Source organism: Myotis nattereri, assembly GCF_964212035.1.
Source record: "Myotis nattereri genome assembly, chromosome: 14".
Taxonomy (NCBI): Eukaryota; Metazoa; Chordata; class Mammalia; order Chiroptera; family Vespertilionidae; genus Myotis; species Myotis nattereri.
Genome location: NC_138089.1, coordinates 59,791,746 through 59,816,005, shown reverse-complemented (window position 1 = coordinate 59,816,005; position 24,260 = coordinate 59,791,746). Strand labels below are relative to the sequence as shown.

At 66.5% G+C, this 24,260-nt stretch overlaps 3 protein-coding genes and 1 long non-coding RNA gene across 7 annotated transcripts; 2 read left to right on the top strand and 2 right to left on the bottom strand.

The window, feature by feature from the left end:
- Window positions 1-3,593: 3,593 nt before the first annotated feature.
- Window positions 3,594-14,605, top strand: SEMA3B (semaphorin 3B). 2 transcript variants are annotated; one of them, XM_081105493.1, is made up of 18 exons: window positions 3,594-3,671; window positions 7,520-7,715; window positions 8,226-8,383; window positions 8,518-8,580; window positions 8,992-9,111; window positions 9,182-9,275; window positions 9,433-9,552; window positions 10,847-10,992; window positions 11,079-11,190; window positions 11,306-11,375; window positions 11,455-11,599; window positions 11,945-12,164; window positions 12,345-12,436; window positions 12,512-12,553; window positions 12,776-12,933; window positions 13,020-13,075; window positions 13,162-13,316; window positions 14,218-14,605. In XM_081105493.1, exons 2-18 carry the CDS (start codon window positions 7,631-7,633, stop codon window positions 14,257-14,259), a joined length of 1,878 nt encoding a protein of 625 aa, XP_080961619.1. In that variant the 5' UTR covers window positions 3,594-3,671; window positions 7,520-7,630; the 3' UTR covers window positions 14,260-14,605. The 2 variants fall into 2 exon arrangements, with proteins under 2 accessions (XP_080961619.1, XP_080961618.1); XM_081105492.1 differs by having other exon boundaries at window positions 3,641-3,671; window positions 13,162-13,301; window positions 13,870-14,605.
- Window positions 14,398-18,124, bottom strand: LOC308529407. The gene is made up of 2 exons (XR_013996768.1): window positions 16,875-18,124; window positions 14,398-14,799 (listed from the first exon to the last, which is right to left on the bottom strand). It is a non-coding gene; the product is annotated as an uncharacterized lncRNA (long non-coding RNA).
- LSMEM2 (leucine rich single-pass membrane protein 2) lies at window positions 17,005-19,534 on the top strand. The gene is made up of 3 exons (XM_081105502.1): window positions 17,005-18,135; window positions 18,210-18,365; window positions 18,580-19,534. The coding sequence occupies exons 1-3, from the start codon at window positions 17,949-17,951 to the stop codon at window positions 18,711-18,713; spliced, it is 477 nt and encodes a 158-aa protein (XP_080961628.1). The 5' UTR covers window positions 17,005-17,948; the 3' UTR covers window positions 18,714-19,534.
- Window positions 19,206-23,985, bottom strand: IFRD2 (interferon related developmental regulator 2). 3 transcript variants are annotated; one of them, XM_081105497.1, is made up of 12 exons: window positions 23,741-23,985; window positions 21,882-22,001; window positions 21,712-21,796; window positions 21,483-21,607; window positions 21,246-21,403; window positions 21,046-21,096; window positions 20,793-20,962; window positions 20,601-20,706; window positions 20,164-20,301; window positions 19,948-20,076; window positions 19,778-19,873; window positions 19,206-19,661 (listed from the first exon to the last, which is right to left on the bottom strand). In XM_081105497.1, the coding sequence occupies exons 1-12, from the start codon at window positions 23,796-23,798 to the stop codon at window positions 19,581-19,583; spliced, it is 1,317 nt and encodes a 438-aa protein (XP_080961623.1). In that variant the 5' UTR covers window positions 23,799-23,985; the 3' UTR covers window positions 19,206-19,580. The 3 variants fall into 3 exon arrangements, with proteins under 3 accessions (XP_080961623.1, XP_080961622.1, XP_080961621.1); XM_081105496.1 differs by lacking the exon at window positions 23,741-23,985 and adding an exon at window positions 23,077-23,189 and having other exon boundaries at window positions 21,882-22,029; XM_081105495.1 differs by having other exon boundaries at window positions 19,206-19,873; window positions 23,741-23,953.
- Between the last annotated feature and the right edge of the window lie 275 nt (window positions 23,986-24,260).

The window sequence follows — 24,260 nt, the reverse complement described above, 5'->3', positions numbered from 1 at the left end:
CCCAGGCCTGAGGCCCAGGGGCCGTGTGGTCACAGGCCAGGTTGGCCGCCCCCTCCCGCCTCCCAGTCTGATGTGTTGCCCAGAGCCCTGCCCAGAACTGAGGCGCCCTGGGCTGGACTGGACAAAGTTGGGGACAGTGGGGGCCTCTGCCCAGAGGTGCCCTCCAACCCTGATGTGGGCAGGTGGCTACCCTTCACCTACACGGGAACTAGGGCTCAAGGAAAGGGGCGCTTCCGGGGGGGCTCTGGGGAGGCCCGCACATCTGTTGCTGCAGAGGAAACTGGATGATGACCGCGGGGGGCTGTGGGGGGCCAGGCCAGCAGCCTCGCCCAGCTCCCCCAGCTCTGGGAAGCCGGCCCCACGGCGGGGGAGGCGGGGGAGGGAGGCGCGCCTCCGCGCGTGGCCACCAGAGGGCGCCGCCGCCCGTGCTCGCCCCGCAGCGCCGTCCCGGAGGCTGACGTCACGGGGTCCCGCCGAGGCCACGGGCACAAAGGCGGCTTTGTGGGGCGGCGGGGGCCCCGGGCTCGCCACGGGACAAAGCGCCCCGGGCTGGGGTCGGCGCCGTGGAGGCGGGGAGGGCGGAGAGGGGAGAGGGTGGGGCCGGGACCCGCCTCCGCACACCTGCCAGTGCCCCCGAAGCCGGGGGGTTGGGGGGCCCCCGACGCTGGCAGGAGAAGAGAGACTGCAGCCGCCCGCCCCGTCGGAAGGAGATGAACGCGCCCCGGCCGCGCCCCGCCGGTTCCCCGGGCCTTTCCTGCTACCCCTGCCCCGAGGGCTGAGGCTGACAGACAGGAACAGGTCCCGCCCCCAAACTTGCATCCCTGCCTCCCCTCGCGGTCAGGCCGGACCCGGAGCCCTAAGAGGCCGGGGCGCCGGGGCCCCCAGCAGCGGGGCCTGCCAGCAGGAAGCGGCAGCAGGAGTCGGTTCCTTTCTTCCCTCCGGGGGCACCGTGCACAGAGGGGCCATTGAGGCGGGCATTGTCTGCCTGGCACACCCAGCGCCTCCCCCTGGGTGGGCCACGCAGGGTCGGGCCAAGATCCCCTTGTCCCGCTTGGCAGTGGTCCTGGGTGGGGTCCTGGCAAGCAGGGCCTCCCTGGGTGCAGCCCAGCACCCCCACCTGCCCGTGGCCTTCCTGCCCCTGCTCCCACTCCTGGGGCACAAGGCTCCATTGTCCCAGCGCTGGCGGGGCGGCCCCTCAACGCCTCCCTGTCGCTGGCAGTTGGGAAACTCCCAGCCATGGAGGTGGCAGGTTGGGGCATCCCAGGTGCCCTGACCCCCAATAGGAGGGACTCGGTGAGGTTGCCTCCTGGGGATCCCCCACTACCTGTGGCTGTCCCGTCCTGGGAGCCGCTGGGTGAGGGGAGGCAGAGATTCCGGCCCCCGGAGCTGTCCCAGCCGGAGAAGGCCCATCCTCCCGGCCCCACACGTGCCCCCCCCCCAACAGGTGCTTGAGGCCCAGCGACCAGCCGCAGAACGGGAGCCCCCCCCCCCCCCCAGCAGGTGCTTGAGGCCCAGCGACCAGCCGCAGAACGGGAGGGCCTCAGGGAGGGGCCTCTGAGGCTGTAGGGACTGCGAGGCCTGGAGGAGGCCCTGACCATGTCCCGGGCAGCCCCATGGTGGTGGCTCATCCTGAAGCCAGGAAAACCTCCGAGTCAACCCCTCTCCCCCACCCAGGGTGCCAAGCCAGCCACCTAGGCTGGAGGCGCCACGCCAGCCTAGCGACGTGACTGCAGCCGCCCAGCCTGTGGCTCGGCCACCAGGCCCAAGCTGCCCTCAGTCAGGGAGAGGGTGGGGCAGGGCTGCAGTGTCTGCCGCCTGAGTTCCGGGTCCAGGCCCCTCCCAGGCCCCCAATCCTGTCTCTTGTCCCAAACGAGATCCCGGGGGCCTCATCCCTGCCAGGAGGCTCTGCCTCCACCAGCCCCTTGGGAATGCCAGCTCCCACACCCCCAGGTGGGCCTCAGGCCAGTTGGGGTACATGTGTCCATGCCTGCCAGCCACTCGGCTCCTCAGTCCATCCCACAGTGATGGGGGCAGGGGGCAGGCGCAGGGGGCAGGTGCAGGGGCAGGGCCGCAGATCCCCTTTCTCCCCCTGCCGGGTTTGCCCCTTGCAGACGCTGCAGCCCACAGGTCATCTGGGACGGGAAGCTGCTGACTGCTTCCTGACCTTGTGGGTGAGGGGCTGGAGCAGGGCCCTTCCCCATTAGCCCCCTCCCTCCGTGGGCTCAACCGGCCCTGGGGGTGGAGGGCTCCCTGCAGGCCCTCCCTCCGCTGCCTCCCCGGCCTGGCTCTGCTGCGCCCGGGCCCCAGTGACAGCCGACAGCTGCGGGAGCCCAGCGCTCGCAGAGCTTCGCCGTGACGGGCGGCAGGGGCTGCACAGAGAAAGGGCCGAGGGGCGAGGGGCGTGGACCCGGAGAACAGCAGGTGGCAGAGGGGCGGGCCTAGCGGCAGGAGGCACCGCCTGGCGAAGTCCTGGCCGGGAAGGAGCTGGCAGTGGGGAGGCTGGCAGGCTGGCCAGGGCCGGGTCAGGCGGGTGGTGTGAATGCCAGGCTACAGCCTGGGCCCCCCAAGCTTCATGAAGTCTGAGTCAGGGGATGGGCGGGCATGAGGAAGGGAGGCCTCAGAGGAGGAGGGGGAGTGTCAGAAAGACCCGGGACACAGCCTGGGGCAGGGTGAAGGGGTCAGGCTGCAGGGGGAGGAGGCGGGGCCTGTCCCCGATGAGACTGAAGGGCCTTCCAGGGCTGGGGGCTGGGGACTGGGGGCCGGGGGTGGGGGGTGGGGGGCTTGGGCACTGCTGGGGGTGGCATGGTGGAGCAGGAAGACTGAGAAGTCCCCAGGGGCTGAGGGGGGAAGGAGGATCGGGTGGAGGGTCTGGGATATCATTGTGCTGGCGGGGCGGGGGGGGGGGGGTGGTAGAGGAGTGGGGGGCTTGGTGGCGGTAGGGCAAGGCGGGGAAGGGGGGGACAGGAGAAGCGGGAGGAGGTGAAGGATGCTGGGCCTGGGTGCTGCAGGGTGCCCAGTGTGCCAGCCCTGCCAGCCCCGCCCCCCCCCCGCCCCCCTACAGCGGCAGGACTAGTGAGGGGAGCATCTGAGAGGTTCCATTTCCTCGCTGGACGCACAGCTGGGGAGCGGAGGTGTCAGGATTCATTCCGCCCCTCCCCGGCTCCTAGGGGGTCGATCCCTGCCCCCCTAACCCGCCAGAGCCTCTGGGGCCCCCCAACAGCCCTCCTGGGAGTGTAGCAAAGTGTTAATGTGTGCTGACGGGTGTAGGGGCAACCCGGCCCACTATTGCCGCATTCCTGGCAGGCCCGCCCCGCCCCCCCTGCCCGCCCCCTCCCCTCCCCCCCCGCCCCCGCCAGGCTATGGAGAAGGAGGGGAGAGGGAGGCCGCACCCCCGGCCCCCCTCGCTGGGCAATGAGGAAAACAGGAGTGAGTGAAGAGCTGTGATGTGGCTGGGGGGGGGGGGGGCTGCCCCATCCCGGAGGGGCTGACCTCAGCCAGGGAGGAATGTGCAGGAGGCGGAGGGTAGGGGCGGAGCGGTGGGGGCAGGGCCACAGCCGGAGGCCCAGGGTTCGTGGTGGCCCCGCCCTCGGCCCCTCCACCTCAGCTCTGACATGGCCCTCAGAAGGACCGGGGAGCGGGCGAGGAAGGGAGGAGCTGATCTTTCCAAAAAGGTGGGCCAGGGGCCCCCTGGGAGCTGGAGACCAGGCGGGGGTGGGTGGGGAGACCCCCTGGGTGGCAGCGTGTCAGGGGCTTCAGGCCTCAGTTAGGCTCTCTCCAGCCCCCCCCACCCCCATGCCTGAGTCCCCAGGGAGCACATCCCAGGACCCACGTGGCCAGAAGGAGGCCCGCTGGCGCCGCCAGCCCTGATGGCTAAAGCAGGTGTGAGCGGGCCCAGGTGGCCCAGCCCGGCGGCCCTGGGAGGGGTGGCGCAGCCTCCGCAGAGGGAAGTCCTACCCCAGCACAGGACCAGCGCCCAGGCAGGTGCAGGGGGAGGGGAGGCAGGTGCTGGGCCTTGGCTCAACAAACCAGTTATTTCCAGAAGGAAAACCGGAGGCCTTGGCAGCCGATGCCACTCGCAGGCAGCACCAAGTGAGAGCCCAGGCAGGCCTTTGCCCATGGAGGCCCCGGCAAAGGGTGGAGGCTGAGGAGCCAGGGTGGCCCCAGGGAGGGGTGCAGGCGGGGGCAGGAACTTTAGCTGCCTCCCTGCTGGTCTGCCCCATGCTGTCGAGACCCAGGCCCCGGCTGCCCGATTCCAGAATCCTGGGGGACCCCCAGAGCCCAAGGTGTCCCACAGCCATGACCCTGCTCCCAGGCTGTCCGCATGAGGCCCTGCCCAGGCCTGGTCTACACCTGGACCGAGGAGCAGGAAGGACACCTGTGGGGACGGGGACAAGCTGAGCTCCCCTCCGGGGGATCGCCCTTCTGCTCAGGGAGGGGACGCATCTGGCGGAAGGAGCCGTCCTGTTGGTGGGCGTGGAGTCCAGGGCTTTGGAAAGATGGGAGTGGGGGGTCCTGGTCCCATTTCTCTAGAGGGTCACAGGGCTGGGGGCGAATGGGACAGGGGCTGGGCCCTTGGGCCTGAAGAACCAGAAGCAGTGGGGGCAGGTGGGGGCACCGCGGGTGCGGGTGGGGACCTCAAAGGCACTTGCTGAGCTTGGCTGCTTGGGTGGAACACTGTAAACAGCCAAAGAATTTTGTTTGCTTGCACTGGGGGGGGCGGGGGGGGGAGCCAGGTCCAAGGCACAGAGCCTGGAGGAGGGTGAGGTGCATCCCGGAAGCCCAGAAGTTCCTGCAGGGGTGTGTCCCTCCCCAGGCCTTCCCGACGCCCTGGTTCTCCCGCTCACCCCTACCCTTCCTGCCAGCCAGCCAGGCCGGGCACACTAGGCCCAAGGCGCAGGGAAGGGGCGCGACCCCACTCTGGCTGGGCACAGACACGTCTACTCCAGGGGACTTGGCAGCCACAGCCTCCCTCGCTGACCCCTGGGAGCTGCTGACCAGCTTGAGGCCATTCCAGGAGGATGCCTGGCCAGGGGGAGCGGTGGGAGCCTGGCATGTCCCCCCAGGTGGGCCTGAGGTCCCCTCTCAGCTGTTGTCAACATTCAGCCCCCAGACGGGGTGTCCACCAGACCCAGCTTCAAGCCAAGCCGCCTGACCCTTCCCAACCGAGGCCCCAGGGGCGGGAGCCTGTGGCCTGGGACTGACGCCCCCTTGGGCACCTTGCTGGGCGTTTGGTGAGGGGCGGTTCCTCCCACCTCCAACCGGGAAGAAAGACCGTCCCAGAGCTCACACAGGCGCCCTCAGCCAGGCCGCACCGCGTTCAGGGTTCAGGCCGGGCTGGCGCCTGCAGGACCCACCCTGCGGGGCAGTGAGACCTGCTCACTCCTGGCCCTCCTCCCGCCCAGACTGGCTCCCATGGCAACCACTGCCAGCAGGTGGCAGGGCCCTGGCCCACGTGGTGAGGAAGGACAGGGACGGGGTCCTGAGGGCCCAGTTGAGATCGCCCTCCCCTCTCCTCCGACCCTCCCACCCAGCTGGCTCCCGGGCCCCCTGCGCCCCAGCTGTGGAAGGACAGGTGAGGAGCCCCCAGAGGGACCCTACCAGCTGCCCCCCTGCCCGCCCTGCAGTCACCTGGGGCTGGGGGCGGGCCTTTATGGCGTCTTCCTCCTTTGCTTTGACTGGGAGCCCCACTGTCGCTGCTTGGGGCGCCCTATTGCTGTGACCCCGACAGGGGTGTCGTCCCTACTCCCTCCCCCCTGTGCCCGCTCCCCTTTGGCTGGGCCACCGTCTCAGCCGTCCAGGCTCCCTGCCCAGTCACCCGATCTGCCCGCCCCGTAAACTGGACGGCACGGGGCGGTGGCTGGCTTGGTGGGGGCGGGGGCTGCTCCTTAAAGGGGCCGTCGGAGGGTGCCCTTGGGCCCCTGGCTTCTCCCCTTCTCCAGAGCGAGAAGGGGCAGGGGTGCTGGAGTTCTCGGTGGCCACTGGGGAGGCAGCTGGGGGTTTGTGGTGGCGCAGACCCCCGCCCCCCAGCCCAGAAGAGGCAGCGGCAAGTGTCAGGGGAGGGAGGGAGGGAGGGGGCCGCCTGGGAGGGGTGGCAAGGGAGAGGTCCACGAGCTATGGAGCTGGGCAGGGCTACTGGGAGGGGTCTGGAATGGGCCTCAGCAGCTATGCCCCCTGCCCCATCCCACACCAGGACCCTGCCCCACCCCAGGGCTCTGGCGCCGGCACCTGCACAGCCTGCCTCAGACCTGGCCCCGTCTGAGGGTCCGGGAGGGGCTCTGGCTCCGAGCAGTGGGGGGGGGGGTGTCGCAGATGGGGAGACCTGGGGCTGAGGGGGGGAGGGAGGCTCAGGAGGGGATGGGCTCCCCTAGCTGGGGAGAGGCTGCCTCAGGCCCTTGGCTCTCCCCCCTTGATCCCGCTTGGGTCTGAAGTCTGAGCTCAGAATTTCTGTGTGACCAGCCAGTCCACCTCTGGGGCGGGGAGAGAGGCCAGCTCAGCCGGGGCTGCTCCCTCCATCCCAGCAATCCCGACCCCAGTGGCCCCCATTCCAGCGGCCCCCCATCCCAGCAGCCCCCCATCCCAGCAGCCCCCTTCCTAGCGGCCCCCATCCCAGCAGCCCCCCTATCCCAGCGGCCCCCCTTCCTAGCAGTCTGGCTGCAACCAGGCTTCTGCCAACCTCTGGGGCTCCTCTGAGAAGTGGGTTCCAGGAGTGTCCCCAGTTGAAGGCAGTGGTGAACTGCGTGTGTTTTTGCTCACCTGCATGTCCAGATAGTCACATACACACATGCATGTGCCTACAGGTCCACATACGTGTGACACACATACTACAGACACGTCCACAAAGTGCACACCCCACGCAGACACACACCGCAGACACACACAGGCCGTGTGCGCACAGATGCACGCCACATATCTGCATGTGTGACAAACGCCCATGCCCCATGGCCTCCTGGCCGCGTGCGTGCACACACACCACACACACGTGCAGCACAGACACGGGGACCCCCGGGAACATCCACACCACACTCGCAGGCGCCCCACCACCGGCTCCGGCCCCAGCGGTGCCCGTCCCTGGGCTGTGGGCGCAGCCACCTGAGGCCGCCCCGCCATTGCTCTCACTCCCACAACTCGCTTGTTTGCTCCTGGCACCTCTGAAACCCGCCGGCCTGAGTCCCTCCTGCAGGGGGACCTTGTCTGTGTCCCCCACTGTCCCCGCCGAGTCCCAGGCCCTCAGTGTGTGAGTTAATGCCTGTGAGTGAGCCTATGGGAGGGCCGGCTACTGGGGAGGGTGACGTGGTGGGGCGGGTGCCTGCCAGTGTGGGGTGACCCCGAGGGTGTGCCCAGCGTGGTGTGCCTGTGATTGTGGCCGGGCAGGGCACCCTCCAGGGAGGGAGGACTCGGAAGTGGAGTGCGCCCCCAGCCGCCTTCCCCTGGGGCTGTAACCTGATCCCCGGGGCTCCCCCCAGCCGCCCGCCCTCGCCCCCGGCCCTGGCCCTGGCCCTCGCTACTACTCCTCTTCCAGATCCCGGGGCAGAGTCCAGGGCGGCTCAAGGCTCCTCGCTCCGGCACTCGCCTGCCGAAGCCTGCTGAACCCTGAGTGCCCTGGGCCGGGCCGGGGCGGGCGGAGGCCGCCATGATCGCAGCCCTGGTCCTGCTCTGGACGGCAGTGCTGGGGGCTGCCTCCCCGAGCTCTCCCCGCCTCCGCTTCTCCTTCCAAGGTAGGTGCACCTGGCGGGCGGGGCCCCGGGCGAGCGGGGCACGCCCCTCTGCCCACTCCCCTCTGCTTTCCCAGGAAGACCCCTCGGTCTCCATGGCAACACATCCTGCCTCTGTACCATCCCCTGCTCCCAGGGAAGCTGAGATGTGGGGGCCCTGAGAGCCCCTTCCCACCCCTGCCCGGGAGCGCTTGCCAGGGACTGAGCCAGGCTCCTGGAACGACGGCCGAGCCCTCCCTGGATCGGGGAGTCGGGTTCGGCTTCCCCTCCATCCTGGCCTCCCCAGAGCCCCGGCCCCCCAGTGCGCTGCCTGGAGACACTGCTTGTCCGAGCACGCCCCAGGAGCTCGGCCTGCCTTCCCCTCAGGGGCGCAGCGGGTGGCTGTGCACCGGGGTGGGCCTCCGCAGGTGTAAACGCACATGTGTGTGAACTCACACGCGTGTGAGCCTAAGGGAGAGACGGACAGGGCCTGGGGGAAGGAAGCGCCCAGCGTTCTCGGGTCCCCACCCACAGAGCTCCAGGCCCAGCACGGTCTCCGGACCTTCCGGCTGGCGAGGACCTGCTGCTACGAGGCCCTGCTGGTGGACGAGGAGCGCGGGCGCCTGTTTGTGGGCGCGGAGAACCACGTGGCCTCCCTGAGCCTGGACAACATCAGCAAGCGGGCCAAGAAGGTGCGGCGCTACCCAGGGAGCGGCCCCGGGAGCCCACCCCGATGCCGGGAGAGCGGGGCTGGGCCCGAGTGACACCCAGCCCAGCGCATCGGACGCCCCTGACCTGTGTCCCTCTCCCCCACCCCCACCCCCAGCTGGCCTGGCCAGCGCCTGTGGAATGGCGCGAGGAGTGCAACTGGGCCGGGAAGGACATTGGTGTGAGTGTGGGCTCCGGGGGGGCGGGAGGGTCAGCCCCCACTCCATAGGCGGGCAGCGCTGGAACAGAGGCCTGTCTGTTCCAGCCGGGATGGGGGCAGGGGCTTGAGGTGGCGGAGTCGGGAGGTAGTGAGTCAGGGTGGGGGCTCATGTGATTCTTCTTGGGGGCCTGTGAGTCACAGGGGCCAATGCAGACCTTTGCTTCCCCGGGTACCCATTCTGCTGGGAGGTGGGCTGGGCTGGTTGGGCTGGGCTGGTCACTAATGGCCCCCACGTCCCTGGAGCCCATGCTGGTACTTGCCTGAGCTGATGCAAAAGAAAGGAGGAGGTGGGGTGCACTGGTGAGCGGGAACCCCTGAAGGCCACCCCCCCCCGGGGGGAGGCCTCACCATCTCGCCCCGGCTGCCCGCTAGACTGAGTGCATGAACTTCGTGAAGCTGCTGCACGCCTACAACCGCTCCCACGTGCTGGCCTGCGGCACCGGGGCCTTCCACCCCACCTGTGCGTTCCTGGAGGTGGGCCATCAGCCCGAGGTAAGGCCAGAGCCGGCAGAGGGGTGTGGGGGAAGGGAGGGCCTGGCAGTGACAACCTCCCCGCCCCCAGGAGCCTGTGCTCCGCCTGGACCCTCGGGGGCTGGAGGACGGCAAGGGCAGGAGTCCTTACGACCCCAGGCACCGCGCCGCCTCCGTGCTGGTGGGTGAGTCCAGAGGCTGTGCTCCCAACAGAACTCCTGGAACCTCACCAAGTCCCAAGACCCTCCCTAGAGCCCCAGGGGTCCCCCAAGAGCCCCCAGAGCTCCACAGTTCCCCCAGCCGAGAGCCTTCAGCTTGGCTGAGCCCTGGCCCTGCCTGCAGGGGAAGAGCTGTATTCCGGGGTGGCCGCAGACCTCATGGGCCGGGACTTCACCATCTTCCGCAGCCTGGGCCAGCGTCCGAGTCTCCGAACTGAGCCCCACGACTCCCGCTGGCTCAATGGTGAGGGGTGGTGGGGTGGCAGGAGGGGACCCTCATCCCCAACAGGGCAGGTGCAGAGTAAGGCCCACAAAATAAGTGAGCGATGGAGGCAGCCAGGTCTCACCAAGTACTTCCATGTGGCAGGCCCTGCGGGGAAGGCTAGACAGGTATCACGCGCTCCTTGAGTTCACAGACCTCCTAACACGATAAAATCAATTCCCGGTCATGAGACCAATGAGAGCGTAGAGAGGAGGGAAAAGGTGACAGACTACGTTGGGTAAAGGAAGCCACTCTGCTGAGGATGGGTGTGAGCCAATCCCCAACGTAGAGCAGGACTGAGGGAAGAGCATTCCAAGAAGAGGGCACAAGTAGTGCAAAGGTCCTGGGGCAGGGACAAGCCGAGGAACAGATTTCTGAAGGGAGCAATGACAAGGGGCCCGGGTAGTTTACCCTGAGTGATGGGGCCCAGCAGAGTGTTTGCAACAGGAGTGGGGCATCTGCTTCCTGCTAGAGAATAAGATTCGTGAGTGGAGGTAAAACCGGAGACCCCATCTCCATCCTTTCTTCAACCACTGGCCTGGGGACCCCGCCTCCCCCAGAGGCCTGCCACTGGCGGGGATCCCGCTTCCTGCTTGCACAGGTGGCCACGGCCTCTGCTGCCCTCTTGTGGCTGCTTCTTGACTCGCAGGCCCTGCTCTTCAGGACTGTCCGCAGCGCGCCAGCTGAACTTGGCTCACAGCCGTGGGCAAACTACAGCCCGTTTGAAAGGAATAAAACTAAAAAAAAAAAAGACCATACCCTTTTATGTAATGATGTTTACTTTGAATTTATATTAGTTCACACAAACACTCCATCCATGCTTTTGTTCCGGCCCTCCGGTCCAGTTTAAGAACCCATTGTGGCCCTGGCCGGTGCGGCTCAGTGGATAGAGCGTCGGCCTGTGGACTGAAGGGTACTGGGTTCAATTCCGGTCAAGGGCATGTACCTTGGTTGCGGGCACATCCCCAGTAGGGGGTGTGGAGGCGGCTGATCGGTGTTTCTAACTCTCTATCCCTCTCCCTTCCTCTCTGTAAAAAAATCAATGAAATTATATATATATATATATATATATATATATATATATATATATATATATATATAAATAAAAAGAACCCATTGTGGCCCTCGAGTCAAAAAGTTTGCCCACCCCTGTAGAGGCTGGTACTCTCAGATGCTGCCCCACCGGCTGTGTGAGAGGAGGGGGAGGCAGCACCTGGATGAATAGCGGGGCGTCCGGGCTAGCACCGCGCTGACCCCACACTCTTCCTGCGGCCAGAACCCAAGTTCATTAAGGTCTTCTGGATTCCGGAGAGCGAGAACCCTGACGATGACAAGATCTACTTCTTCTTCCGCGAGTCGGCGGTGGAGGCCTCGCAGGCGCTGGGACGCCGGTCCGTGTCCCGCATCGGCCAGATCTGCCGGGTGAGGAGTCCCTGAGCCCATCCACGGCCCGCTCCACCCCGCTGCCTTTGGGGCCTGGCCCTCATCCCCTCCACCTGACCCCACAGAATGACGTGGGTGGCCAGCGCAGCCTGGTCAACAAGTGGACCACGTTCCTGAAGGCGCGGCTGGTGTGCTCAGTGCCGGGCACCGAGGGTGACACACACTTTGACCAGCTCCGTGAGTGCCAGGCGTGGAGGACGGAGTGGGGGGCGGGGTGCCGGGGCGCAGACTCGGGAGCCTGGCTGGCCTGCCCGGCTGTGTGCCCTCCTCCAACGAGGCCCCGTCCCCACAGAGGACGTGTTCCTGCTGCCCTCCAGGGACCGCTGGGCCCCGCTGCTCTATGCCGTCTTCTCCACGTCCAGGTGAGGCCCGGGAGGTGGCCGCGGGGCAGCCTGGCTCGGCGGGCCCGTCACTCCTGTCCTCCCCTCCCCTCCCCTGCAGCGGCGTCTTCCAGGGCTCGGCCGTGTGCGTGTACAGCATGACCGACGTGCGCCGGGCCTTCCTGGGGCCCTTCGCGCACAAGGAGGGGCCGACGCACCAGTGGGTGTCCTACCAGGGCCGTGTCCCCTACCCCCGGCCCGGCATGGTGCGTAGCCCAGGGGTCCCCCCACCGCAACCCATTAAACGCCTCAGCGTGGAGAACTTGGCCTGGGTTTCCTGGTTAAATGTGGTTTCTACCTTTTGTTATGGGGAGGGGGGTCACCTTCATCAGACAGGGCTTCTCGGGGGAAGGCTAGGTCTCCTCCTCCGATTCCCAAAGGCAAGGCCAGGCCTCTTCTCTCAGATTCCCAGACGCGGCTCTGTCCAGTACCCCCCACAACCCCTAATCCCCCCAACCCCCACACACACTCCAGGGCTGGGAGGCCCCTTGTGGAGGGCTGCCCACCAGGCCCTCACACCACGTCCCTGTCCTGCCTCCTCCCACCCCCAGTGCCCCAGCAAGACTTTTGGTACCTTCAGTTCCACCAAGGACTTTCCTGATGACGTCATCCAGTTTGCCCGGAACCACCCGCTCATGTACAGCTCCATCCTGCCCCTGGGGGGGCGCCCTCTCTTCCTACAAGTGGGTGCCGGGTACACCTTCACCCAGATTGCTGCAGACCGAGTAGCAGCTGCCGATGGCCACTACGACGTCCTCTTCATTGGCACGGGTCAGGCTCCTCTTGTTCAGCCCCCTGCCCGCCTTTCCCTGGCTGTGCCCGTCTCCCCGCGCTTCTCCGATGGTTCCATCCCTCACTCTCACGGACCCACCTCGCCGAGGGGGAGGGAAGAGAGCCCGGCCTGGGGCCTGGCTGTCGGGGATACAGAGTCAGGCCCTCTCGCCCCCGCAGATGCTGGCACGGTGCTAAAGGTGATCTCGGTCCCCAAGGGCAGCCGACCGAGCGACGAGGGGCTGCTCCTGGAGGAGCTGCACGTGTTTGAGGTGAGGTCTAGCACCCGTCATTGGGGAACCCCACTCCCCTCAGCCCCAGCCCCCAGCACCCCTTCTCTCTCTCAGGACTCTGCCGCTGTCACCAGCATGCAAATCTCCTCCAAGAGGGTAAGTGACCAGAAGGCTCAGGAGTGGAATGGACAAGGGGGTGCCCGGGAGCCCCCACCACACGCCTCCCTTGGTAGTTTGAAGCCCCGGGTTTGAGTGTAGGCTCTGCCTTAGACCTGTGACCTCAAGTGTTCTCATCCCTCAAGTGGGGAAGGGACCCCTGACCGATGGGGGACGGGCACAGGCCCCCTCGGTCAGCCTGGAGCCCCTCGTGCCCCCTAGCACCAGCTGTACGTGGCCTCTCGGAGCGCAGTGGCCCAGATCCCGCTGTACCGCTGTGCTGCCCACGGCCGCGCCTGTGCCGAATGCTGCCTGGCGCGCGACCCCTACTGCGCCTGGGACGGGGCCGCGTGCACACGCTTCCAGCCCAGTGCCAAGAGGTGGGCAGGGGCTGGCCGGGGGGCGCGCGGGGAGGGAGCCCCGGTGAGAAGGGCTCAGGGAGACTCCCATTTCACCGCCTTTCCAGGCGGTTCCGGCGGCAAGACGTGAAGAACGGCGACCCCAGGACGCTGTGCTCCGGGGGTGAGTGCCCAGCGGCCCCGCCGCTCACCCCTTGAGGCTGCCCCCCGCCCGCCCTGCCCGGCCTGAATGGACCGCCCCTTCCCTAGACGCGGCCCATCCGGCGCTGCAGGAGCGGAAGGTGTTCGGCGTGGAGGGCGGCAGCACCTTCCTGGAGTGTGAGCCCCGCTCGCTGCAGGCGCACGTGGAGTGGACCTTCCAGCGCGCAGGGGAGGGGGCCAGCGCCCCGGTGAGCCCCGGGGGAGTGAGGCGCCGGGTGGGGACCCGCCCACCGAGCCTTGTCCCGCCCCCACATCTAATGAGGCCCCGCCCCGCCCCGCGGCTCCGCCCCCTGGCCCCTCCCGTCCAGCTTGGTCCCTCTCCAGGTGAGGCCCATTCCTGCAGCCTAGGCTCCCGGCCGCTCCCTCCCTCTCTCTCTCTCTCTCTTTCCCTCTCTCTCTCTCTCTCTCTCTCTCTCTCTCTCTCTCTCTCTCTCTCTCACACACACACACACACACACACACACACACACACACACACACACGAGAAAAGCCCCGCCTATTGAGAGCCCTGACCCGCCCCCGCAGTCAGAAGAACCCCTCCGGGTTCGGGTTCCCACCTGAACACCTTGGCCCGCCAGCCCTCGGCCTTCAGATGTGCGCCTGCGCGCGCCCCTCTGCCGCTCCCACTCGGCCACCGTGGACCTGGCGCCCATGATCCACGCTCTTCCCACCCCACGCCCCGCCCACCCACCCCACCTCCCTGTCCCACGCGGGGGCCGGGAGCGCGTTCCCGGCCTCACGCAGGCCCGCCCGCAGGTGCCGGCGGAGGAGCGCGCGGAGCGCACGGCGCGGGGGCTGCTGCTGCGCGGGCTGCGGCGCGCGGACGCGGGCGCCTACCTGTGCGCCGCGGTGGAGCAGGGCTTCTCGCGGCCGCTGCGCCGCCTGGTGCTGCACGTGCTGAGCGCCGCGCAGGCCGCGAGGCTGGCCCGGAGCGAGGAGGCGGCGCCCGTCGCGCCGCCGGGCCCCAAGCTCTGGTACCGGGACTTCCTGCAGCTGGTGGAGCCGGGCGGCGGCGGCGCGAGCTCCCTGCGCATGTGCCGGCCGCAGCCCGCGCCGCCCGAGCCCCGGAGGAAGGGTCGCAACCGGCGGACGCACGTCCCCGAGCCGCGCGCCGAGCGGGGGCCCCGCAGCGCCGCGCACTGGTGACTCCCGGCTCCACGCCGGGAACCGGGGAGACGACACGACGGGCTGGAGAAGGGGCCGACAGACCCCGGGAGACAGACGGCTGGGGCGCGGGCACGCGCGGCCCCGGCCCACGGAGACACGGACCGACAGGCTCTGGCCGAGGGGCAGCGGCGCCGGCTTATTTATTAACAGGATAACCTTGACTGTAGCCCCGGCGCAGGGTCCGGCTGGTCGGAGGTGGCAGGGAAGCAGGGCGCCAGAAGCGGGGCGCTGGGAGAGGGGCCTCGCGGGCCAGCAGCAGAACGCTGTGAGCGGGCGGCGCTGGGGGCGGCCCACTGTACTAATGCAATAAACACTTTATCCGCTGACGCTGGAGTGGCCCCAGCAGACACCGCTGGCCCCAGGCCTCGCTGTGTGGCCTTGGGCATCTTCCTGGCAGCTTCGGGACGTTTTTCCTAAGAGGTTAAAGGTGGCACCATGTGCCGGAGCGGGTCTTATGGGGCCTGTGGAGATGCTGACATGCACAGTAGATCCTCAATGATACAATTTCTGGGCGCAGTGCTATGGAGAAAGTAAAAGTGGGTGATGTGGGCAGAAGGGCGTGACACTTGAGCTAAGTGACGGGGAGCCAGCCATGGGGGCATCTGGGGCAGAACGTCCGGGCAGGGAAGAGGCAGTGCAAAGGCCCTGAACTGGGCACAAATTTGCTGTGTTAGAAAAGTCACGGAGGCACCCTAGCCGTGTGGCTCAGTGGATAGTGTCGATCGGCCTGTGGACTGAAGGGTCCCAGGTTCCATTCCCAGTCAGGGCACGTGCCTGGGTTGCGGGCTCAATCCCCAGTCGGGGTGTGTGTGTGTGTGTGTGTGTGTGTGTGTGCAGGAGGCAGCCGATCAATGATTCTCTCATCATTGATGTTTCTCTCCCTCTTCCTTCCTCTCTGAAATCAATAAAACTAAATGGGAAAGAAGAGTCAAGGAGGCCAGTGTGAGACAGCGGAGTACTGGGCTGGGTGTTGGGGAGGCAGCGCCCCAGTCCTGCTTTGTCCCCTTTGGGAAGGAGTGACCGACCTAACAGCAGAGGGTGGGCCCTGGGCTGGGCAGGCGGCGCCCCTCATCCTTGGGCAGCCTCTGTGAAAAGGGGATCAGAACACTGCAGCACCAGTGGGGTGGTTCTTCCCAGGCTCTGGTCTCTGCAGGAGGAGCCAGGGTCCGTCCTATTTACAGAGAAAACGGGCCAGACCGGGCAGTCCTTCACACAGGGCTGCAGGCTTAGTAACAGACGAACCAGCCTTCAGGTTAGGTCCTCCGGCTGAGCAGCATGGCTGCCCGCCTGGATGGGGCGATCTGCCCCCTTTTAGGGTTCTCTGGGCTCCGGTTGGCCATCACCCTCAGCCCCTGGTGCCAGCAGGTCAGATGGTGACGGGTGCTTATCTCACATTTGCTTGGAGAGACCACCCAGCTATGGGCAGGGGTCTTGCGGTGGCGAGGCACAGGGCCCCCCACATGTCTAGGCTGCCGCTGGGGTGTCGCTGGAGGTGCGCCTGAGGCTCCGGGCTGGCGTATGTACGGGAGTGGGAGGGTCCCAGGGAAGCCCCCGGGCACGTGCACTGGTGGAAGCCTGCCCTGGTCGGGGCTCCATCGCCAGCCAAGAGCCCGCACTGGCCCATGCCAGTCACTGCTCCTTCCCCTCTAAATATAGCCCAGTGGGCTGAGCTCAGGCTTATTTTGGGCCCGGGCTGGGAGGCAGCCAGGCCTTCCCCGGGTTCTCTGAGGAGCCACTGCTGCCTCCATCCTGTCCTCCTTCTGGGGCTGACATCGGGCCCTGACTGCCCACCCCATCATGCCAGAGGAGACCCAGCAAGGTAGGTGACTGAGGGAGGCCATGGCCCCAGAACGATGACCTTGTGGACCCGGGAGAAATCTGCCCTGTCCACTGACCTTACTCCCTTAGTTACTCATCAGTCACCATGTCCCAGCTCACGCCATGGGGCCTGCACCTGTCCATGGAGGAAGACCCCGGCCTGGACCCTCTCACCTCAGGCCCTGCCTGTTTCCCCGGGGACGGCAGGAGGGATTGGGGGAGGCACCCGTAGGGGGAGGGTTAACCACCTGCAGCCAAGTGGGTGTAGGTGGGGCAGCTGCCTGGCCAGTTCAGCTCTTCCTTCAGGGAAGAAGCTGGGCTTGGGGGTGGGCAGTGGTTGCAGGAAGCATTTGGGCCCATGGCCCAGGGCCTGCGGGGAGCTAGGCTTCTGGCTCCCTCCAACTTGGGCCTGAGTGGCCCCACCTGGCTCAAGGTTGGGGTCCCTTGGCTGGTCAGAGTGACTCTAGTTAAGACTTTGATGGCCACTTGCCACTGCCCCTCCCGTGCAAAAGGGGCCGAGCAGGGCCCGCAGGCTGCAGGGCCAGCCTGGCTCAGCTAGTCACGCCCCATCACACTTTCAATATTGTAGGGGGGTCAGAAGATGATGATTTGCCTTTGGTGGTGGGTACACAATGCAATTTGCAGATCATGTATCATAGAAATGAACACTTGAAACTTATTTTAAAAATCAAGACAAATAACTGAAAGAAAATATAGCTTGCCCTAGCCGGTTTGGCTCTGTGGACCCCAGGTTCGATCCGGTCAAGGGCACATACCTAGGTTGCAGACTCGATCCCTAGCCCTGGTCAGGACACGTGTGGAAGGTAATGAACCGATGTGTCTCTCTCACATCGATATTTCTGTCTCTCCACTCCCTTCCACTCTCCCTAAAAATCAATGGGAAAATATCCTTGGGTGAGGATTAGCAACAAAGAAAAAATAACTGTTTTTTTTTAGAAAAATATAACCTTTAGAAGTCACAAAATAAATACTTGGATCCAAAAATAAGTCAAGTCCAGGAAAAGTACACAGATCCCAGTGTTGGGTAGAGGCTGTGAATGGATAATTAGGGACACACACGTATCAGGCACCCCCAGGCAGCGACCCAATCAAATGGGTCAAAAAAGGCCTTTTCTATCCCCCAACTTAGCACATGTATGTGTACACATGTGTGTATGTACATGCCTAATGGTGGCAATGGTGTGCCCTTTCGGGGGCTGTGGGCAGCCATGCTGGAGGACAATTTGAAGATAGGTTTTTAAAGAAGTCCCTGCTTTTGGACCCATTAATTCTGCTTCTCAGAATCTGTCCTTATTAACTCCTGGGACACGGAGAGAAGCCGCCACCTTCAGCGATGCCCGTCCTTTGCTGGGGTTACTAATTCCACAGGGAACCGGAACAACCCAAATGCCCAGGCGGCCGGCGGGCGCCCGGGGCCAGGCAGGCCTCCGGCCGTGACGCTGAGCGAAAGCAGCGCGGCGTGTTACAGAGCACAGCCCGGGCCAGAGGCCGGCGGGCCGGGTGGCTGCGCTCCCCGGGGCCAGGTCTCCAGGCTCCGGCCTGATGGCTGACTCCCAGGGTCAGCCCGGAAACGGCAGGAGGCCGGAGTGAACATGCCTGGGCTCAGCCCCGAGGCCGGTCCGCTCTTCTCCGGCAGTGAGCGAGCAGGGCACCTGCGCGTCCCCGAGGTGCTTGCGGGGAAACACACCGAGGGAGTCAGTGCATCTCCCGCTCCGGGGGTGAATCGGGCCCCTGGGGTTCGGGGCTATCCTGGCTCCCAAATTCCGGAGCTGCATTTAGGGGATTGAGAGCCCGTGTCCCTTTGTCCTGTCCCCGTCTTCTCGGAGCCCATGCTGCAACTGAAAGCCACCCCGAAGGAAGGGGTGGCCCACTGGCTCAATCAACCCTGCGCCACCCCAGCAGACACCGCGGCGGCGGCACCGGCGCTGAGCCCGGGGAACAGGGCATCACTGGCCAACCACGTGCAGGAGGTGCGCCTGCTCCGGGTGGAGTCCATCAGTGACCTGCACAGCGGAGGTGAGGAGGTGGGGGGCGCGGGAGAGGAAAGCCAGCGCCCCATTACTCTCCTGATGCCCCCATTTGCCCCGCAGGCTTGCTGTGCCCCTACCTGGCCGAGGAGGCACAGCCATGGGATGAGCTGCTGGGCCTCTTGCCTCCTGGCTGCAGCCGCGGGGGCTTCCTGCTGCTGCTCGCTCTGCTGGTGCTCACCTGCCTGGCGCTGGCCATCCTGGGGGTCTACCTGAGCGGTATGGGGGCGCGCAAGGCCAGGGGGAACCCAGGGCCAGGGAGGGAGCCACTGGAGAGGCGGAGGCAGTGCCGGGTGGGTGGGGTTCACAGCACCGTGGCGCCGGGCTGGACGGGTGGGGGGTGGGGAGTTGTGTGTGTGTGTGTGTGTGTGTGTGTGTGTGTGTGAGGGGGAGGGGCACATGGTCTGATACCCGCATCCCCGCCCCCCCGCAGTGCTGCAGAGCGAATCCCTCCGCACAATGGCGCACACACTGCACGCGCAGGAGGAGACCTTACTCAAGCTGCGGCTGGCCAGCCTCAGCCAGCTGCGGAGGCTCAACTCCAGCGAGGCCCGAGCGCCCAGCTGAGATGTGCCTGGGCCTGGAGTCGGGGGTGTGCTGGGGGAATAAAGCGGCCCTTGGCAGGTTTCTCCTCTCCCACCGCTGCTCCACCTACTTCCTGGTGAGGTTTCTGTGCAAGAAGCTGATCTGCCCCACAGCTGACGGCCTCTCCTGGCTTCTTCCGGCCAGGCCTAGCCGGGTCTCCTGGGGCCAAGGCCCGGCTCTGGGTGGCCCAAGGTCAGAGGCGGCGATGCCAGCCTCCGGGCTCTCCCTGCGGCCTGCCAGCACTCCTTGGCCTCCCCAGAGAGCAGGTTCCCAAGTCTAGAAACAGCTGCCCCCACCCCAACTTTGCCAAGCTTCCCAGAAGGGTTCCAGCCTCAGCTCTCAAGACAGACCAGGCTGAGCAGGAGGGCCATCTGGGGAGGCTCTGGAGGGCACAGGCAAGGTGGAGCTGGGCCCAAGCTGGGGTCGTGGTGGGGGGCGGGGGGGGCAGGCAAACACCCAGAAGCCAGGGCCACAGCAGGCTGCGCACTCAGTTTAATTACCTCTAATAGTCTTTAAAAACCCGCACATGAAGCCATGCCAGGGGCCTCCCCTCCCCACCTGTTGTGGTGACATTTGTCCAGATGCCACCCCCACCCTCCTCAGGGAAGTGGTTCACCCCAGGGGAGCCAGGCCTGAGCACAGCTCGGGACGGGCGCATCGGGCCTGACCTAGACAGGGCAGGCAGGGGCCACAGGCTGGGTGCAGGGGCAGAGAGCCAGGGTCCCAATGGCCTGGCTCCAGCCACCCACCCCGCGTCTGTTTTTGGTTTAGCCATTAAAAAAATAAAGCGACACTTTCTGGCTGTTGCACTGTCTTCTGTGAGAAACCTGGGCAGGGTGTGGCGTCTCCTCACAGGACGTCTGCCCGCTTATCCCGCACGCGGCTGCGCGCCTTGGTCCGCGCTTTGCAGGCGGCTGCGTTGTACAGGTGCTGGCGGGGCAGAGTGGGGATCTGTGAGCCGGGGATGGGGGTTGGGGGGGAGGGCTTCTCTGCAGAACTCCGGGCAGCGGGAATAAAGGGAAAACACAGGAGCCGAGGGCGCAAACCTTCTCAAACCGGGAGACCTTGCAGGCCTTCAGGGCGGCGGCGTCCAGCACCAGCACGGGGCCCAGGCCAAAGACGTCGCGGAGCAGCTCGTTGTTCTGGGCGGAGAGGACAGTGAGCGCGGCCCGTGGGCAGCGGACGCGCGGGTGCCCCCTCCCTGCCGCCTCCACACCTGCAGGTGGTGGTGCATGCCCGACCCCAGCACATCCTTGAAGGCGGCGTAGACTCGGCGCCGGGCCCAGCTGTCCACGTAGAGCACCTCGAGGCCGAAGCGGATGGTCTCTTCCTCACACTCGCCGCCCTGCGGGGCAGAGGGGCCGTGAGACCGGGCTTGGCGGGCGGGCGGGTCTGGGGACACGCTCGCTGGGCCACACGTTCGCACACGCACCTCGACGAAGTGCAGCACCGCGCGGAAAGTGGCGCGCTGGCGCCGGCGGTCGGCCTTGGCGCGGTACTTGTTGCTGTCGGTGGCCAGAGTGCGCAGAGCGCCGCAGAGCGCGTCCATGTCCCCGTAGGTCAGGTCCTCCTGCAGGGGCGGGGCGGGCCGGGGTGCACAGGAGCCTGAGCTCTGCTGGCTCCACACGGGCGGCCCAAACCCTGCCTTTCACTGAGGAAGTCGCTTTCTTCTCTGCCTGGGCCCCTGAGCCCCGCCTGGACCCCTGCCTCGGCCAGACAACCCTGCTCAGAGCCCCCAGCACAGGCCCTGGCACCTGAGTCTGTGCTGGGGCTACTTCCGCCCTGACCTAAGGCTGCCCTGTCTTCTGTGGCACCCCCTGCATGGGCCTGGGGTGGCACGTGGTGTCAGCAGGCGCCCTCCCCTCACACCTCGAGGTCCCGGGCGAGCTCAAAAAGTAGTGCGATGGTCTCGCCGGCGGCAATCCGCAGGTTCACAGTGTCACTGGACAAGAGCTGGAGCAGCCGGGGCAGCTGCCTGGGGAGGGGGCGAGCTGAGCTGCGTGTATGGGCTGGGGGCTCCTTCACTCTCCCCTCCCGCACCCCCTGGGCAGTCGCCTCTACCTGTCAAGGATGTGGCTGATGTGGCTGCTGGGGCAGATGGTGAGTAGCAATGCCCAGGCTTGCAGGGTGGCACGGAACAGGCCATGCAGGCTGGCAGGGGCTGTGGAGCCGCCCGCATCGCAAGACCAGCTAAACACCCCTTCCAAGCAGGTGAGGCAAGAGAGCAGGTCCTAGGGGCACAGGGAGGCAGGGGAGTGGCTCAGGGCGGAGCGAGGGCCTGGGTGCTCTACCCCCGTGCCCAGAGGCCACGTACCTGGACGTCAGCCGCAGCCACGTAGCAGCCCAAGCCCAGAGCAGAAGCACACTGTTGGGAGAACGAAGCCAGGCCACGGTCAGGAGTGAGCCCTGGTTCCCAGCCGGGACTCAGCCTCGGAGCAGGGGGCCTGGAGGCAGGAGGAGCCACCTCTCTGCGTAGGGATGGGGAGGGGAGGGTGTCGCGGGCACGGCACTCACGTGGAGCCGGGCGGAAGGGCTGGCCGCGGCATCAGTGAGCACCGACACCAGCAGGGGCTGCAGGCCGTGGAACAGCTCCTCGCTCTTGGGCCCGGGACCCAGCTGCACGCAGAGCAGGCCCAGCAGGGCGGCGGCCAGCGCCTGCTCCTCGCCCTTCCCTGCGGGGACGCGTCCAGTCAGCCATGCCCCGGGGTCAGCACCCGGCCACTTCAGGTCCCCGCGTGCCCCACATCCAACCTTTCTTGAGGCACTTTTCCAAGGCATCGGCCAGTGTGAGGCTGCGCTCCAGCAGGAAGTCGGGGAGCAGGCGGGACGCCAGGGCCAGGCGCAAGTTCTCAAGAGCACCTTGCCGGGTCTTGGCACTGGGGGATGAAGAAGGGTGTCCTGTGGGCCAGCCCGACCTGGGCCACATCTGCCAGAGGCTGAGCAGGGACATGGCAGCTGGGCGGGCTGGCAGCCAGGGTACCTCTTATCTGTGAGGCAGTCCACATACTCCTTCAGCTTCTCCTCAAGGTCCTCCTGCTGGCTCTGCTCGTCCACGGCATCCCCCCCTGCAAGGCCACCTGGTCAGCCCTGCGTCTTGCCCTGGCCCCGGAGGCCCCACCGAGTCCCTGCCAAACCCCCACGCGCTCTCACCCAGGCTGTCCTCCGCCGCGGTGCTGAGAAGGCTGGGGCAGTCGCTGGTGGTGCTGCGGGCCTCACTGGCCGCCTCGTCCTCACTGGAACCCGAGTCAGCCTGGGCGCTGCTCTGAGCACCTGGGGAGGGTGGAACGGGCCATTTGGCCTGCCTCCACGGGTGAGTGATGGCTGGGGTGCCTCACACAGCCTCACGGCCCCCCAAGACAGGATGCCGCCCCTCTCAGAGATGAGAAAACCAAGACTGAGGTGGGAGGCACAGGGGCTGAGCCAGGAAGCAGGAGAAAGGGAGCGAGGTCTACCAGGCCCAGCCTAGGAAGCCCTGAAGAGCCGACCCAATCAGAGCCTTATGAGACCGCAAGCCAGGTGGAGGCAGAAGGGGCCGTACAGGACCCAGGGAGCCTGGGGCCCAGCCTAAAGTGGAAGCATCGCTAGGCTCCCCTGGGGGAGCTGTCACCTGCCCAGATTATGTCCCCAAATGGCCAGAGCAAGAGTCAGGGACTTGGATTACAGAATGAGACAGACCCAGGGTTCAGATCCCAGCTGCACCTCTGAACAGGGGTGCAACCAGGTCAGGGCAAGTGAAGACAACGACTGAGTAAGTGACTAGTTAAGGCGCTTCTGCGAGCCACAAGCTCACCCCTCACCCACCGGCCCTGCGGGCAGAGCCCAGGTCCCAGGGATGCGGGTGGGCGCCCAGGCTTCCAGCGCACTGCCTTCTGAGCTCCCCTGGGTCCATGCCAGGCCTTCAGCCCTGGGTGGGGGAACACAGCGGTTCCTCCTGCCCTGGGAGGTGCAGACAGCGAGCGGCCCTGACTGCAGGAGCCCCCGATAACGCTAACTCGGGAGCCTCCGACTCAGCAGAACTGGACACTCGTGCGTGTAGGTTCTGCGCTGGCCAGGGTGGTGGTCACAGCTGAGCCCCAAGGGGTCTGGTCATCAGGCTGGTCCTACCTCTCAGGAACCACGTTCTCCATGTGCCTGGGGACAAAGTCCAACCCCCACGCAGGCCTCTGCTCATATCCTCTCACTCCCACCAGCCAGGCGGCCCAGCCTCCCCTCGGGCGCTCCACCGTGCCCGGCCCCCCCAGAGGCCAGGCCTCTGCACAACTGCCCCCTCCCCATGGCTCTCCCTCCTTCCCCTTCTCAGGGCTCCCCCAGAAGCCCCGGCCTTGAGGCTTCCTAGGTTGCCTACCTCTGGGGCTGACACACTCCGTGAGCTCCCCCCACAACCAGCCATTCTGGAATATCACGACCCTCTTGGATGCTCTCCCACCCAAGCCCGGGTCTCTGCTGTGCCTGGCGGGCACCCCACCCCACCCCACCCGTGCAAACTAACATGTGTTTACTGCACCAGGACACTCTCCTGGTCCCCGCTGATAAGCTCCCAGGGCTGCCTCAGGCCCCAGGGCTCCACCCGCCGTCTAGGGCCAGGTCCACCGAGGCCGCAGTCCCCCAACTCCCCATCGCCCCCTCGGTTCTCCCCCAGGCCTCCCACCAACTTTCTAGTCCAGTCCAAGAAAGGGCCAGGGGCTGGGGAGGGGCGAGCTTCCTTCTCTGTCCTGCGGGTGTGGCTGACAAAGCAGGCAGCTAGGGCGAGGGAGCAATGGGGAAACCGAGTCAGGAGGCGCCCACCGCGTTAGCGTCGGGAGCGCAGGCTCCAGACCGAGCAGCGCGCTCAGGTGGGGCGCACACGTGGCCGCCGTGTCGTGGGGCACGTGCGGGCCGCGGGGGAGCTGCGGGAAGCGGCGCCAGGCGGGTCCAGGCAGGAGTTCCCGCCCAGGACCCTCAGGGACACCGACGGGGACCACAGAGGGTCCCCGGCTCGCCGTTCATCAGCTGCCCGAGCCCACACTTACCGCCTCTGCGGCGCTGGCCGCCCTTGCGGGGCGCGCTGCCCTTACGGGCGCGGGGCATCCCGGGAATCGGGCGCGAGGGGCGCGGGGTCAGGGACCCGGCGGACTGGGGCTCCAGACCAGCGAGACGCCGGCCGTTGCGCGGAGCTGAGGCTCAGGCAGGCGACGGGAGCCACACGCCGCGCGCACCACCATCTTCGCTAGGCGCCCCGCCCTGCCAAACCGGCCGAGGCGCCCCGCCCTGCTGCACAGGTTGCCGGGAAGGCGAGTTCCTGGCCGTCCGGTCCAGAACCACAGCCACGAGGCCGAAACTACTACTCCCAGGGGGCTGTGCGCGCGTATTACGGCTGGCCACAGAGCTTCTCGGGAACTGTAGTCTACTCCCGTGACCCTTAAGCCCACGACTCCAGCTAAACTATGCACCCACAATGCTCTGTGTCCTCCCCACCCACACCACCTGCAAACGCGCACAATCCTTAACTTTGAAACTAAGCCGCCCACCACGCAGGACACTTGCAGCCGG